Source organism: Poromitra crassiceps, assembly GCF_964638095.1.
Source record: "Poromitra crassiceps genome assembly, chromosome: 11".
Classification (NCBI taxonomy): domain Eukaryota; kingdom Metazoa; phylum Chordata; class Actinopteri; order Beryciformes; family Melamphaidae; genus Poromitra; species Poromitra crassiceps.
The window spans coordinates 1976199-1989871 of record NC_139643.1 but is presented as its reverse complement, the minus strand read 5'-3'; the positions used below and the strand labels follow the sequence as shown (position 1 = coordinate 1989871).

At 48.0% G+C, this 13673-nt stretch overlaps 1 protein-coding gene across 1 annotated transcript in view; it reads right to left on the bottom strand.

The window, feature by feature from the left end:
* LOC310785723 (GA-binding protein subunit beta-2-like) overlaps positions 1 to 13673 on the bottom strand; it is a gene marked incomplete at its 3' end in the record, with an annotated part of 46829 nt that overhangs the window by 313 nt on the left and 32843 nt on the right. The window contains exon 7 of the mRNA XM_083646859.1: positions 3284 to 3402. Within this exon, the coding sequence (XP_083502985.1) occupies positions 3284 to 3402 (119 nt within the window). The remainder of the gene's footprint in view (positions 1 to 3283; positions 3403 to 13673) is intronic.

Here is a 13673-nt window from a genome sequence, read left to right as displayed (position 1 = left end):
GACGTCTCATACGCAGTTATCTGTTCATAGAGATTAGCACAAAAGTCGTCTGCACCTAAAACACCTACAAAAAGTATTGATAGATAACTTAATTCTGGCGTCAATCAGACTGTAAACAATGACTGCAGTGCACGGTCCTCTTGGAAGGCTTGTCGCGGACGTCCGTTCTACACCGGAAACATCGACCGTCTGTCCCAGAGTCTTATTAGTCGTATACTGTATACTGCTACTGCTGCATGAACAGTCTACCATAAAAACAACATTTTCTTTTGACTGCCAGCTAATTTTCCAAAAAATCATTATTTCCCTGATGTTACACATCTTACCTCGACTCAAGGGGTCAAAGTTGTAGTTTCTACTGTGTTTGGCTATTTCCCCCTATTACCCCGGTTTTGGCATAGCAATCAATTCCATGCAGTTTACATGAAATGGACAGGAAATTGATCCCTATGCCAAACATGGGGAAATATTAGAAAACTGAATTTTACGGTGCACGCTACTGATTTGAAGCCTTTAGACCAGGATGGATGGATGCTGGACTAAAGCTAATTTGTGTTTTATGGGGAAAATGGCTGGTAGTCGAAAACATTAGCTTTTTTGCTTTTTGGCTCAAAATATTTAAAGTATTATTATTGTTTTTTTAAATATGAAAACCCACTGATGAGGTCACAATGTCTAATTGCCATCAGTGATCTCATTATTGACCAAATCATCTTATGACATCTGATGTCATAGGCTAATGATGTCATAGTGATGTCATAGGTATTGTGACATTCTAAAGGTCCTTACACATCGGGAGCGTTTTTTTCGTGCACGTCAATAAAATTTTCCGAACCGATATCAGTCAATGCAACCGTGCATACCAACGTCGAAGTTTCGCTGAGCGTTATCGTGGCGTTTATTTTTTCGACCCACCGTTGATTTTTCAGAAATTCGCTTCCGACGTGTATCTGTGGCTGTGATTGACAGGTGGGTCAAAACTCGCATCGCAATTTCGTGCCGTATATTCGCATTGCTCTTGATGTGTAAGGACCTTAAGATGGATCCTGCCAATCGTTGACACTAGGCATCTTGCGTGCTAGTGGTGACTTTTGTAAAACACCCCAAAAAATGACCTGCCCATAATATCAGACCCAAATCCAGTTTGCCTTTATGGAAAGGAAAATAATTAACTTTTTGTTTTTTACTGTACAGCACTGTACACTGGCATTTGAGGAGTTACAATTCTGAGTAGGTATGAAATGTTGGTATGAGGTATTAGGGATGAAGTTAACAATGAATAAGAAACAAAGTAATCAAAAATATATAAATATAAATTAACTATGAATATCAAAGCCCATCACATGGACCTTAGTAGGCAAATGAAGATTTTTTTGCAAATGTACAATTCTTGGAAAACTAAAGTAGGTTTTACTTGATAATGTTTTGGAGTGTACGTGGTACAAGTTTCTAATTACTGGGTAATTACAAAGTAGGAGTTACTGGATAAATATCGATTACGGTAAATGATGAGTAAATACCAGGTAATTACCGGGTATTTACCAGGTAATTACCCAGTAAATATTTCTAATTACCAAGTAAATACCTGGTAGTTACCGGGTAAATACCTGGTAGTTACCGGGTAAATACCTGTCCATTGTCGAGTATATACCTGGTAATTACCTTGTAAATATCAGAGTTATTGTCACACTAACATGGTGACATTTAGACAAATTGATGGGTAATAGTGGAGGTTTATAATCTGTAATCTATAATTACTGGGTAATAGTCAGGAAAATATCTAGTATTTACCGGGTATTTACCAGGTAATTACCCAGTAAATATTTCTAATTACCAGGTAAATACCTGGTAGTTACCGGGTAAATACCTGTCCATTGTCGAGTATATACCTGGTAATTACCTTGTAAATATCTGAGTTATTGTCACACTAACATGGTCACATTTAGACAAATTGATGGGTAATAATGGAGGTTTATACAGTCAGATTTAGACAAATTGATGGGTGATAGTGGAGGTTTATAATCTGTAATCTATAATTCCTGGGGAAAATACCAGGTAATTACCAAGTAAATACCTGGTAGTTGTCAGGAAAATATTTAGTAATTACCGGGTAACTACCTGGTATTTACCTGGTAATTACCCAGTAAATACTTCTAATTATGGATAAATACCTGATAATTACCAGACGGTTACCGACATTTGAGAACATTAATACATTAAAAATATGAATCATACAAACAGCCAATGATCATGATTCAAGTGTACAGGAACCATTTCTCATAAACATGAGCCTTCATTTTTTTAAATAAACCTGTAGTCATGGACCCGAGCCGAGCAGTTCCGGTAGGGTGAGCAGATCCGGTACTCACACCTGGTCTACTCAGCTGCTCCTGTTCTCTCCACTCACTTGCTGCTGCTGCCTGGTCTACTCAGATGCTCTTGTTATCTTCACTCGCTTGCTGCTGCCTGGTCTACTCAGCTGTAGAGCCCTGCACGGGCCTCAAATCCAGGCCCTACGTGTTCGGGCCCGAGCCCGATGTGAGCCCTACGGCTTGTCAGAAGTTCAGGCCCGAGCCTGGCCCCACCCCCCTCCCCCTGAACCTTATGTGTTTGATCAATTTCGAATAGCCTAATTTTTCACATGAAGGACCCCTAAACTGACAATGGACCCCCATTTGATTGGATTGGATTTTGTCCTATGGTCCCCCATAACGTTACAATAGCAAGCTTACCTCGTTGGCTTGAATCTGCAAAACAGCTTATTGCCTGAGTCATACACATCATTAGGATACTGCTTTGCACTCAATTTTTTGACGATGGTAAAGGGGGAGCAGCTGGACGCTTCGATACTGGTTTTGTGACGCGACGTACGGTAAACACGCTGGATCGACCCCTGGTACCGTTTCCTCTCCACAAAACGTTCCATTCCGTGAACGGAATGGAACGTGGCTCTTGTGTTGTTTTGGTGTGTCTTCTTCTGTGGCATTTATGGCGTTCAAACAGCGTTTAGGTGCTTTACCACCACCTTCTGTATTCATGGTGTAGTTTCACACACCGAACCGTGATGCCCATACCATGACCTCATGGGACGGGACGAATACACGTACTGTGATACGCCTAGCTTCTAGTGAGTCAGACTAGTCCATCTACCAATCACCATGTCTCCTGCACTGTTGTGATTTGTCCGTCTACCACTCACCGGGTCTCCTGCATCATTGTGATTGGTCTGTCTACCACTCACCGGGTCTCCTGCATCATTGTGATTGGTCTGTCTACCACTCACCGTGTCTCCTATATCATTGTGATTGTTCATCGCCTCGATCTTCCTCTTCCTACTGGGTGGGGGCTGAGGTTCCTCTGCTACCACTTCCTCCGTCACCGTGTTGGCCGGCACTGCCAGCACTACAAACAACAAAACAACATATTATCACTCAATATAGAGAACCATTAGCTGGTGGTGTAAGTTAAAATATATGTAGCTAAAGCCAAGCAAAAGTGTGTGCATGTACATGTATTAGGGTGAGGATGTCTATGTGTGAGTCTCTATGCAGGGTTGCCACTCTTTTGTAATGATAGATTTCAAGCACTTTTCAAGGACAAATTATTTCAAAATCACGGGCCAATAATTCACAGAGATGTTCACATAAACCGGTCTCATAAGTCCTCTAATGCAAATGTGTTTCCAGTCATGCTTACACATCAGAATGAATCATTAACACTTCACATAAACTCAAAGCAATCTTTACCAGCAATGGCCTAGCGCAGCGTGGAGAGTGATACTGTATATCGGCCGTATCAGTTTTCCACTACGGGGGGACCAGTATACAAAGTCTATTTCTTGGAAAAATGTGGTTTTGCATTTTTTACAATAGTACAAAATATATTATTTGAACTATCCATTCCTTATAAAATGAAGACGTTTTGGGATCATTAACACATTGAGTGCCAGCGACGCCATATGGCGTCATTAGAAATTTACCGTAGGCTGCCAGCGACGCCAAATGGCGTCAGTAACTCGAAATTGTTTTTTTGACGGGGGGGTGTCGATCTATGCCTCTTACATCGCCTCTTACAATATGATAGCTATTGAATGTGTCTAACCTATTTTACAGAACCCTTAGGTGGCGACAGCGCACTCCAGATGAGAGAAAGTGGAGTAAAACCATAGAGTAAAACACACAGAAGAAGTCGTTTGGGAAGAGGAAATCGCATCGCATCCGTCCGTATGCAGCTGCTTCATTGAAGCATAACGTAGCTGTGCCCCTGCAGCAGCCAATCTGCTGTCACAATTGAGCACCTCGTGTCCGCTGCAACAGTCCATTCGCATGATCAGCCGTGGAGTTCTCAACTGGAAGCATGATGACATACACGCGGGTGTAAAAATGCTGGACTAGCGGACTTTTCACTGCTGAGCAGCACACGCAGAGCAAACGCACTCAGCAGAGCTGAGCAGAGCAGAGAGATACTCCTCCCACAACGGGGGGGGGAGGAGGAGGGGGGGAGGTGGGGCACGCAGGACACTACAGCAGACAACAGACCCAGGCAGCTGCAGCATTACATCAGAAAATATTAGCAATGAGTCAATGATGTGCTTGAAATGCTTCCTTTCACAAAAGGGTCATTATCTCAGCTCGTAGAAAAAAAGGGCTGTTTTTGGTCTAATCAAGCTATCTTCTCCGGCTCATAACTAAAGAACGGAAAATGGGATCAATAAACTTTTTTTTGCAGGTGATAGAAGAGAGTCTCATCGTTATTTGTGCGTGTTCAGTGTTTACATAGTAATTATTAAAGAAATGATATGACTGTTTTAAAATGCATTGCGGCCTATGTGGCACAGTACAGCACCTTTTGCCCAAGGGCCGTGGCACTCAAAGTGTTAAATGTGTTAATCTTGTAAAATAAAAGTCGAGTTGTTTTCTTGAAGGAGACTACCTCAAACAAAAGGCTCAGTCTTGGATTTGCATAGCAGTATCGATTGGCTGCTCGGGTATCGGCCGGCCTTTGTTTGGGTATCCGCCAATCACACACACGGATAGGACGCGCATCCGCATAAATATTCAGTAGCCACAGCAGCTGATTCAGAACAGCTGAGCAACATGGACAAGCAGGGAAGCATGAGGAAGAATTACGCTGCGGTGGCTGCACTACTGAACAAATTCCCTCCAGGCGGAATGGACAGTGAAGAATTAATGAATTCCTTCATCCTGGATTACATGACAGGCGACACACAGGAGTTGGATTCTTTGCAGGATGATGACGACGACGAAGAATATACAGAGGACGTGGTCAGTGTCACAGACGCAGCCGAGGAGGACAGAGGCAGTGCAGTCATTGAAAGCGTGGAGATTTTAACATCAGTTGAACCTGTAACAGTGGACAGTGATTATGAAAAAGAAATGGATAATATACGAAAATTTGATTGCAAACGCCAGACCAGACGAAAAGATAATTCTATTCATCAGCCAATCTCCTGCAGTAAGAAACTTTGTGACAATGACATTTACAACACGAAGCTGGATTACTCTGCTATGTCGCCAGAATGTAGAGACATTGCTGTTATGGCTGTGTATCACGCTTTGACAAATGATTCTGACATGACTCAATCCACAAAGCAAGTAAATAAGTGACAGTTCAACCGAACCCAATACATGATGAAAGTAACTGTGGTTTGCCGTGAGACATTCTGCTTTGTGTTTGGGTGAGTTTCATATCTATCTAACAACTCGTGTCTGTGTTTGTGTGTGTCTGTCTGACTGTCTGCCCATGTTTATCGCACAAAGGAATTGTACTGCAAGATAAGCGTTTAGAGCCGCCATGTTGGGCATTGTTCGCTTTCAGGCCAAAATGGCAGCAACGTGTGTGTGCAGACGTACAGAGCCGCCATGTTGGGCCGTCTTTGTTTGTTTTTCGCACCAAAATGTCGTTTGCGCTATTGTCTTACAGCACTGAATTGTCGACTCTTGCATTCAATACTCTATGTAAGCTGATAGTTAAGTGTTGTTGCTAGTGTTATTCTTCCCTTGCAAGCAAACAGACAGATGATGTATTTTGTCTTGATTCTTATTTTTGTTTCTACAGCATCTGTACAAAGATGCTATGGAACAGCTTGGTAAGTTTTTATTATTATTCAAACTTTCTCACACACACACACACACACACACACACACAATTTAACCATTAGGCTATTCTATGTGATCTCTTTTTGATAAGTAAACTACAGTGATGCTAATAAATCCGATGCTCATAAAAACATTGTCTTTGCAGGGCAGCGGTGAGTGCAGCTTCACAAGGCTGTGGAAGTCACTGGTCCCTCACCAAGCACCAAACCAAGAACAGATCTGTGCTGGCAGTGCAAACAAAACAACGACCGAAGGATTAGAAGCATCAAAAAGCCAGATGAGGTGAAATCATACAGTTTCAAAAAGCAGCAAGACCACCTCGCCTCTGTTGCAAGGGAGCGCTCACTTTACCAGCAGATGACTGCAGCCTGTAAAAAGACCTGTGAGGAGTTGGAGCTGTCATTAGGCAAGACAAGCAAGCAAGACGATCACCATGCACTATAGTTTTGATTTTGCACAAGAGGTGAGAATACATTTTTATCTTATCACACCGCTCTCTCTCTCTCTCTCTCTCTCACACACACACACAGATTACAGTTTGTATTTCATCTTTTTCCTATCTCTCCGTCTCTCACGTGCACTTCCCTTCTGACCCTTAACTCATTCACCGCCAAAGACGTCTTTGACGTCTTATCAGAAATAGCCATCCACGCCAAAGACGTGTTTGACGTGTTTTTGTTTTTATTGGTGCAGCGCCTGCAGCAAACACTTGCCCAGCCTGTGACACAGACACAGGTCCCTGCCTTCAAAGGGTAGCCGACAGCACGCGATCAAACACATACCGCAGCTGTTGTTTTGAAATTGAGCAAGAGGAAAAGCAGAGAACGGATAACGCTTCCTTGTGCAGACAGGAGAAACGCCATTGAAACGCCATTGAAACGCCCTCGGCGCGCTGCACGAGCTGGAGTCGCCTTCCTCTGTGCCAGCCAGGAGAAAACGGGAGAAAGTAATCAAGAGATGTGTTTGATCATCGGAGGAATGAGGAAATGATCGATCAGTTTGCGAGGGCGGTGAGGACGTGTTGAATAGCCGAGGGGAAAACGGGAACGATCAAATAGCAGAGTTGATATGACAGGGAGACATGGACCAGAACAAATCAAAAATAAACACAGGAACAGCTAGGCAGCAGCGGGCAGAAGGCACTCACAGCAGCCCGCTGTCCTTCTCAAGAGCTCTTCAGTTGGTTCATGAAATCGCTGGGCTGCGTGCCCTCCAGTGTTGCTCCTGGCCAATCCCAGCGCCACAGGGCGTGGTTATTGCTTATCCTATGTTGGGTTAGAAATCTAAAAGGGGGATCGTGTGTGTGTGTGTGTGTGTGTGTGTGTGTGTGTCTGTCTGTCTGTCTGTCTGTCTGTCGGTGTGTCTGTCTGTCTGTCTGTCTGTCTGTCTGCACACTCACACCGAGTAAACTGTATTGTTGAATGTAAAAAAAAAGCACTTCATGTGTGTATATATATATATATATATATATATTTTTTGTCATTTGTGTCCTAACGAATAATATTTACATGTCTGATGTCAATACAGTTCAAAATAAAAGAATTGAGAGTGAGTTATGCCTGAGATTGTGCCCTTTTACAAAAATGCTTTTTTCTCCCTTTTCTCTTCCCAGACAGGCTTTTTTGGTGAACATGGGGTGTATAAAAAGGGTTATAAGTAGAGTACAGAACATGCTAAAAGCTAACTTTCTTTTTGGGGGTGAAAGTAGAGACTTAGATCTTCATTTCGAGGTATTGGACATCACTGTAGTCCTAGTACAGAATTTACTGTGGGTCTTGAAAGATGACCAAACATTATGGAAATACTTGGCCTGTGCCAAAAATGCCAGTCAGATATTGGCAGTGAATGAGTTAACAGCCTGGCCCTGTCTATTTTCTGACTCCACGCAAGTGTGGCCTTTTTGGTGTCCACTGTGAAGGGATGCCTAAGCAAGTGAATTACCTGATTGATGAGGGCATGGCATCAGGCAAGGGAAGCAATGCAGTCATCAATTACCTGCATAATTTTTTCAATAACTATGGAGTTGGAGAAACAGACGTGGACCTTCACTGTGACAACTGCAGTGGCTAAAACAATTTTGTGCTATGGTACTGTGCCTGGCGGACAATGCACAAACTCCACTTCAAGCTGAGCCTCCACTTCCTGATTGTAGGCCACACCAAGTTTGGTGCTTTGGACTGGTCAAGCAGTGTTTCAGGAAGCGCAATAATTGTTTCAATAATAACTCGAAGGTGTCGTGGGTAGAGATTGAAAAACAAATGGTGTCGCCACTTCTACTTAAAGCAGCTACGAGCAACTTTTTTGATTGTTATTAAACAGTATAATTACAATATTGATGCATCACATCTTACCTATAATAGTAGCTGAGACCAAAGCCGTGTGAATCGGAGAGTGCTCCCTTAGATGATTATTAAGTCTGTGTCTGCCTAAACTCGCGTCAACAGGGGGCTCTCTCTCTCTCTCTCCTTACCGCCGGACCGGCTAAACCCGGAAGTGAAAACCGGAAGTGAAACGCAGGTGCCTGCCTTCACCCGTTCGCGCTGCCTAGCAACATAGCATAAACAATGTGAACGCCACGCATACTCTCGCGAACATCTCTCGTTATATTCTAACGGGTTTTTGGAAGTTATTTTGTGGTTATGGCCGAAGTGGCTGCTGCAAACCGTTTCATTTCACTTCCTGATCTTCCCTGGCCACAGACAGACTAACACTGGCCGATTCAATCGGGCTTCAAGCGAGACTACTCTGCGTTGGTCTTGTCTACTATTAGAGGTAAATTGGAATTTATCAGGAATAACCACTTGAACATTGGGGAGAAATCTATTTCCCACAGTGGCAAAATCAAGGGATTCATACCTTACCGGATGTTATGAATGATGAAGGATTAAAGTCCTTCCTAGAGTTAAAAAGAGATTTTAATTTGTCTGGTTCATCTTTTTTTTCTATTTGCAACTCCGGACGGCTATGCACACTTATGGTGTGCCATGGAATCAGCCTCTCAAAATGCACCCAATGGTGGAAATGCTTAAAACGAAAGTTACGTATGTAACTACGGTTCTATGAATCCCGAATGACCGCCAGAGGCGGTGCTTAAGCACTGAATATTCCCCTTCGCGCATGCGCAGTTCGAGTATTGTATACCAACAATGTCACCTGTGACCCCCTGGATGACCGGACCGAGGTTATATCTTCCGGTGTCATCAGGGATCATTTCCTACAGAAACTTCTCGCGAGCACACGAGGATTCTGAGTGACAGAGCGCTCTGGCGGTCATTCGGGATTCATAGAACCGTAGTTACATACGTAACTTTCGTTCTATTTCATCCCTGCTGACCGCCAGAGGCGGTGCTTAAGCACTGAATGACTTATACCAGCAAAGTCACGAGGAATCCTGAGTACCCACCTCAATGAGTAGAATCAGAGGATTCTGGCACCAGGACCACGCCCAGTGGATGGGGAGTGGCAACATTCACCCGGTAGAACCTGGAGAAAGTGTCTGGTGATGCCCATGAGGCAGCAGCACATATGTCCCCCAGGAATACCCCTCTCAGGGCAGCCCATGATGTGGAGACACTCCTGGTAGAATGGCCCCTCACGCCGGATGGCAGGAGGCGGTTACTCGCCCCATAGGCATAGCTGATAGCGTCCACAATCCAGTGGGACAAACGCTGTTTGGAGAGAGCGCAACCTTTGTTAGTGCCACCATAACAGAGGAAGAGCTGTTCTGACTGTCGAATGCACATGGTAGCTGTAATATAGGCTCTCAGGGCCCGCACTGGGCACAGCAGTTCCCGCTTGTCCCCCTTCTCTCCTGGTGGGGGGTCAAATCGTGCAAGCCGTATTGGCTGGTTGAGGTGTGAGTGCGACAGCACCTTAGGGAGGAATGCTGTGTTTGGCCACAGAGTGACCCCCGAGCCATCTGAGTTCCACCTCAGACATGAGACACTGACAGACAGGGCGTGCAGCTCACTGACCCGCTTTGCTGAGGTAATGGCCAGGAGGAATGCAGTCTTGCATGACACCCACTTTAGCTCCGCCTGTGCCAAGGGCTCAAAGGGAGGCCTGCATAGAGCATCCAGCACCAGGGGAAGATCCCATGCTGGGATTCTCGGGGCTCTTAGAGGATGCAACCTCTGAGCCCCCTTCAGGAAGAGGGACACCAGACTGTGGCTCCCCACTGTGCCATTGTCGACTCTGGCATGTCGACACGATATTGCCGCTACGTACACCTTCAGAGTAGCAGGAGCCCGGCCTTTGTCCAGGAGGGACTGCAGGAACTCAAGGATAGTAGGCACAGAACAATGTACTGGGTCCTCGCTCCGACCCATACACCAGTTGTAAAACAGCTTCCATCTGTTGTCGTACTGCAGACGAGTGGATGGCGCCCTTGCATTCATTATAGTATGCCTGACAGGGTCTACACAGCTGCTGAGTAGTGGTTCGGGCCCTCCAGCAGCCAAACGCACAGCTGGAGGCGTTGGGGATTGGGATGCCAGATCTGACCTTCCAGTTGGGACAGGAGATCTCTCCTGTCGGGGAGGCGCCATGGAGCGCTGCGACAGAGTCTGTGCAGCAAAGGGAACCATGTCCTCCCTGGCCAGAAGGGGACCACCAACAGAATCCTGTGCCCCTCCTGAAGAACTCTCTGAAGTACTAGCCGAATCAGAGGAAGCGGTGGGAAGGCATATAGAAGACCCTCTGGCCAAGGATGAGCCAGTGCATCCTGGCCCAGAGGGCTGGTTGTCTCCGCTAAGGAGAACCATAGAGGGCAGTGAGTCGACACCTCTGAGGCGAAGAGGTCCACCTCTGCTCTGCCGAAGTGGCTCCAGACTGTGTGCACCACCTCTGGGTTGAGGCACCACTCCCCTGATGGAGGCTTTTGACGGGAGAGGAAGTCTGCCAAGTGGTTCTGCTCTCCCGGTAGATATATTGCCCGTAGGCTGATCAGGCGGGGGGCCGCCCATGTCAGGAGGTCCCTTGACACTTGCAGCAGCCGTGCAGACTTGGTTCCCCCCTGATGGTTTATATGATAGACGGTCGAGGTGTTGTCTGACCGAATGAGGACGTGCCTGCCTCTCAGGTATGGCAGGAATTTCTTGAGAGCTAGGTGCACTGCTCGCAGCTCCAGCACATTGATGTGTCCGGCGCGGTCTTCCCCAGACCACTGCCCGCGAGCCGTCCTGCTCTGCCACACTGCACCCCATCCTGCGGGGCAGGCATCTGTGGTGACAGTCTCCCTGCGGGACGGGATGGAGCCCATAGGGACCCCTCTTGCCATATAGGCCCCGTCCCTCCACGGGGCTAGGGCGATGAGACACTGCTGTGCCACTCTGACCTTTCTGTGTCTGTGCCGCTTGGCGTCCAAGCGGAAGCCGTTCAGCCACCTCTGCAGGGGGCGCAGCGACAGCAAGCCCAGCGGAACAACAGCTGCGATGGATGTCAGTTTGCCCAAGAGCCGAAGAAACGTGACGTAGGGCAACAGTCTTCCCCTTTGGAACCAGGTTAGAAGGCGTAGGATGTCGTCCACACGGTGTGGGGACGGACAGGCTGTCATAGTAACAGTGTTTAATGCTAACCCAATAAAGGTTGTGGTCTGAGATGGTTCTAGACAACTCTTTTCCATATTTACCTTGAGTCCTAGGTGGGACACGTGGGACAGGAGGCACCCTGTATCTTGGGCCACTTGAGCTCGGGATGGTGCGCAGACCAGCCAGTCGTCTAGGTACGGAAGGACCTTCATGCCCTGAGACTGCAGAGGTGCAAGCGCCGCTGCCACACATCTCGTGAACACCCGTGGGGAGAGAGAGAGCCCGAACGGCAGCACCCTGAACTGCCAGTGGTGGCCTCGATAGGCAAAACGCAGAAACTGCCGGTGTTGATGGGCAATGGGGACATGAAAATAAGCGTCTTTCAGGTCTATGGATGTGAACCACTCTCCACGGGCTACAGTTCGCAGAACGTCTGCCGTGGTCAACATATGGAAGGGCATGACCTTCATGAACTTGTTGAGTTCCCTCAGGTCCAAGACTGGACGAAACCCGCCAGTCTTTTTCGGCACGAGGAAGTATGTCGAGTAGAACCCCCTGGGGTGCGACAGAGGGTCTACAGCCTCGATGGCGCCCTTGGCCAGGAGGGCAGCCAACTCCTGGTCTAAGGCTATGGCTTTCACCGGGTCGTTTATGATGGTAATTTTGACCCGGCTGGATGTTGGGGGCCGGCGTCGGAATTGAAGCTTGTACCCGTGGGTTAAGGTGGCAACCACCCACGGGTCTGAAGCATGAGCAGCCCAGTACCTGAGCTGCTGATGGAAAAAATATCCGACAGCCGGCCCCGCGGCTTCAATGTCCGCCCCGCCGGCCCCTAGGGGCCCTGAAGGGGGGACGGACAGGATCCGGGGCCCGAGGCCGATTGGAGGGCCGAAAGTCACGGCCCCGCCTCTGCGTGTACTGCTGAGGTTCACGACGGCTACTGATGTGCTCTGGTGGTGGAAAGCGGGCTCGGGGAGCAGCCGAGGGGCCCCTGGGCCTGGTGGGCGGAGGCATACGGCGAAGACCTGCCAGCTGCTGCCTGGTCTGCCCAGCCTGGATGGTTCGTTCCAGCGCTTCCTGTGCCGCTGACCCGAACATCTCTCCTGGCTCCACTGGGAGGCTACGGAGAGTCCTCCTCGACGCCTCAGTCAAATTAGACTGTGAAAGCCAGACTTGGCGACGAGTTTGGACCAGGATGGACATCATCCGTCCAATTTCCCTGGACATAAGGCCGAACGCCTCCAGTGACGCATCACAGAAGGCCACGGAGTCAGCATTCACATTGCCCTCCTGTAGTGAAGCAGAGAGGGCGAGCATGAGGTGTGACAGGGAGTTGCCTATACGACCGGCCCGAGCTCCCGCCCCATAAGCCCTTGTGAGAAGGTCGTCAGTCATCCGACACTGGGGTCGGGGGCACCTAGCATCCCTTCGCAGAGCCTCATCGGGGGAAACAATGAGGGATGCGATGGCAGGCTCCATAGCTGGCATGTGATCCAGGCCAACTCTTGCCGTGTCGTGCATGGCTGCCAGGGTTCGACCATCAGCAGAGAGACGGGAGCAAGCTCCAGTGTCCCTCCAACAGGCCTGCAACTCCCTTATGTAGTCCACTGAGTGAGGGACCTCAAAGGCAGTGGAGGCTGGCCTGCGCCTGAAGAAGGCGCTTGCGGGAGCCGATTCCGCCTGCTGCGGTATCTCCATGCGTAGGTGATCTAGCGCCCTGCGCATGACCGTACGCATGGGGCGGTCCTCCGTCTCAGTCAGCGAACTGTGAGCGGAGGAATGGGAGCCCGGCCCTGAGGCCCGGGAGACCCCATCCAATGAGTCTTCCCCATAATCACGAAAGTGAGTCGCAGAAGCTGCCAGGGAGAGTGTATCCTCCTCTGGGGCAAGCGCCGGCTCTGAAGGGACACCAGGCTGGTGAGCCATGAGCATGGACCTCATCTGGGCCAGCTCAGCGGACAGCTGCTCCACCTTTGATGACAGCCCACTGCGGTCAGACTTCGTCTTTTTCTTGGAGGGTCCACCC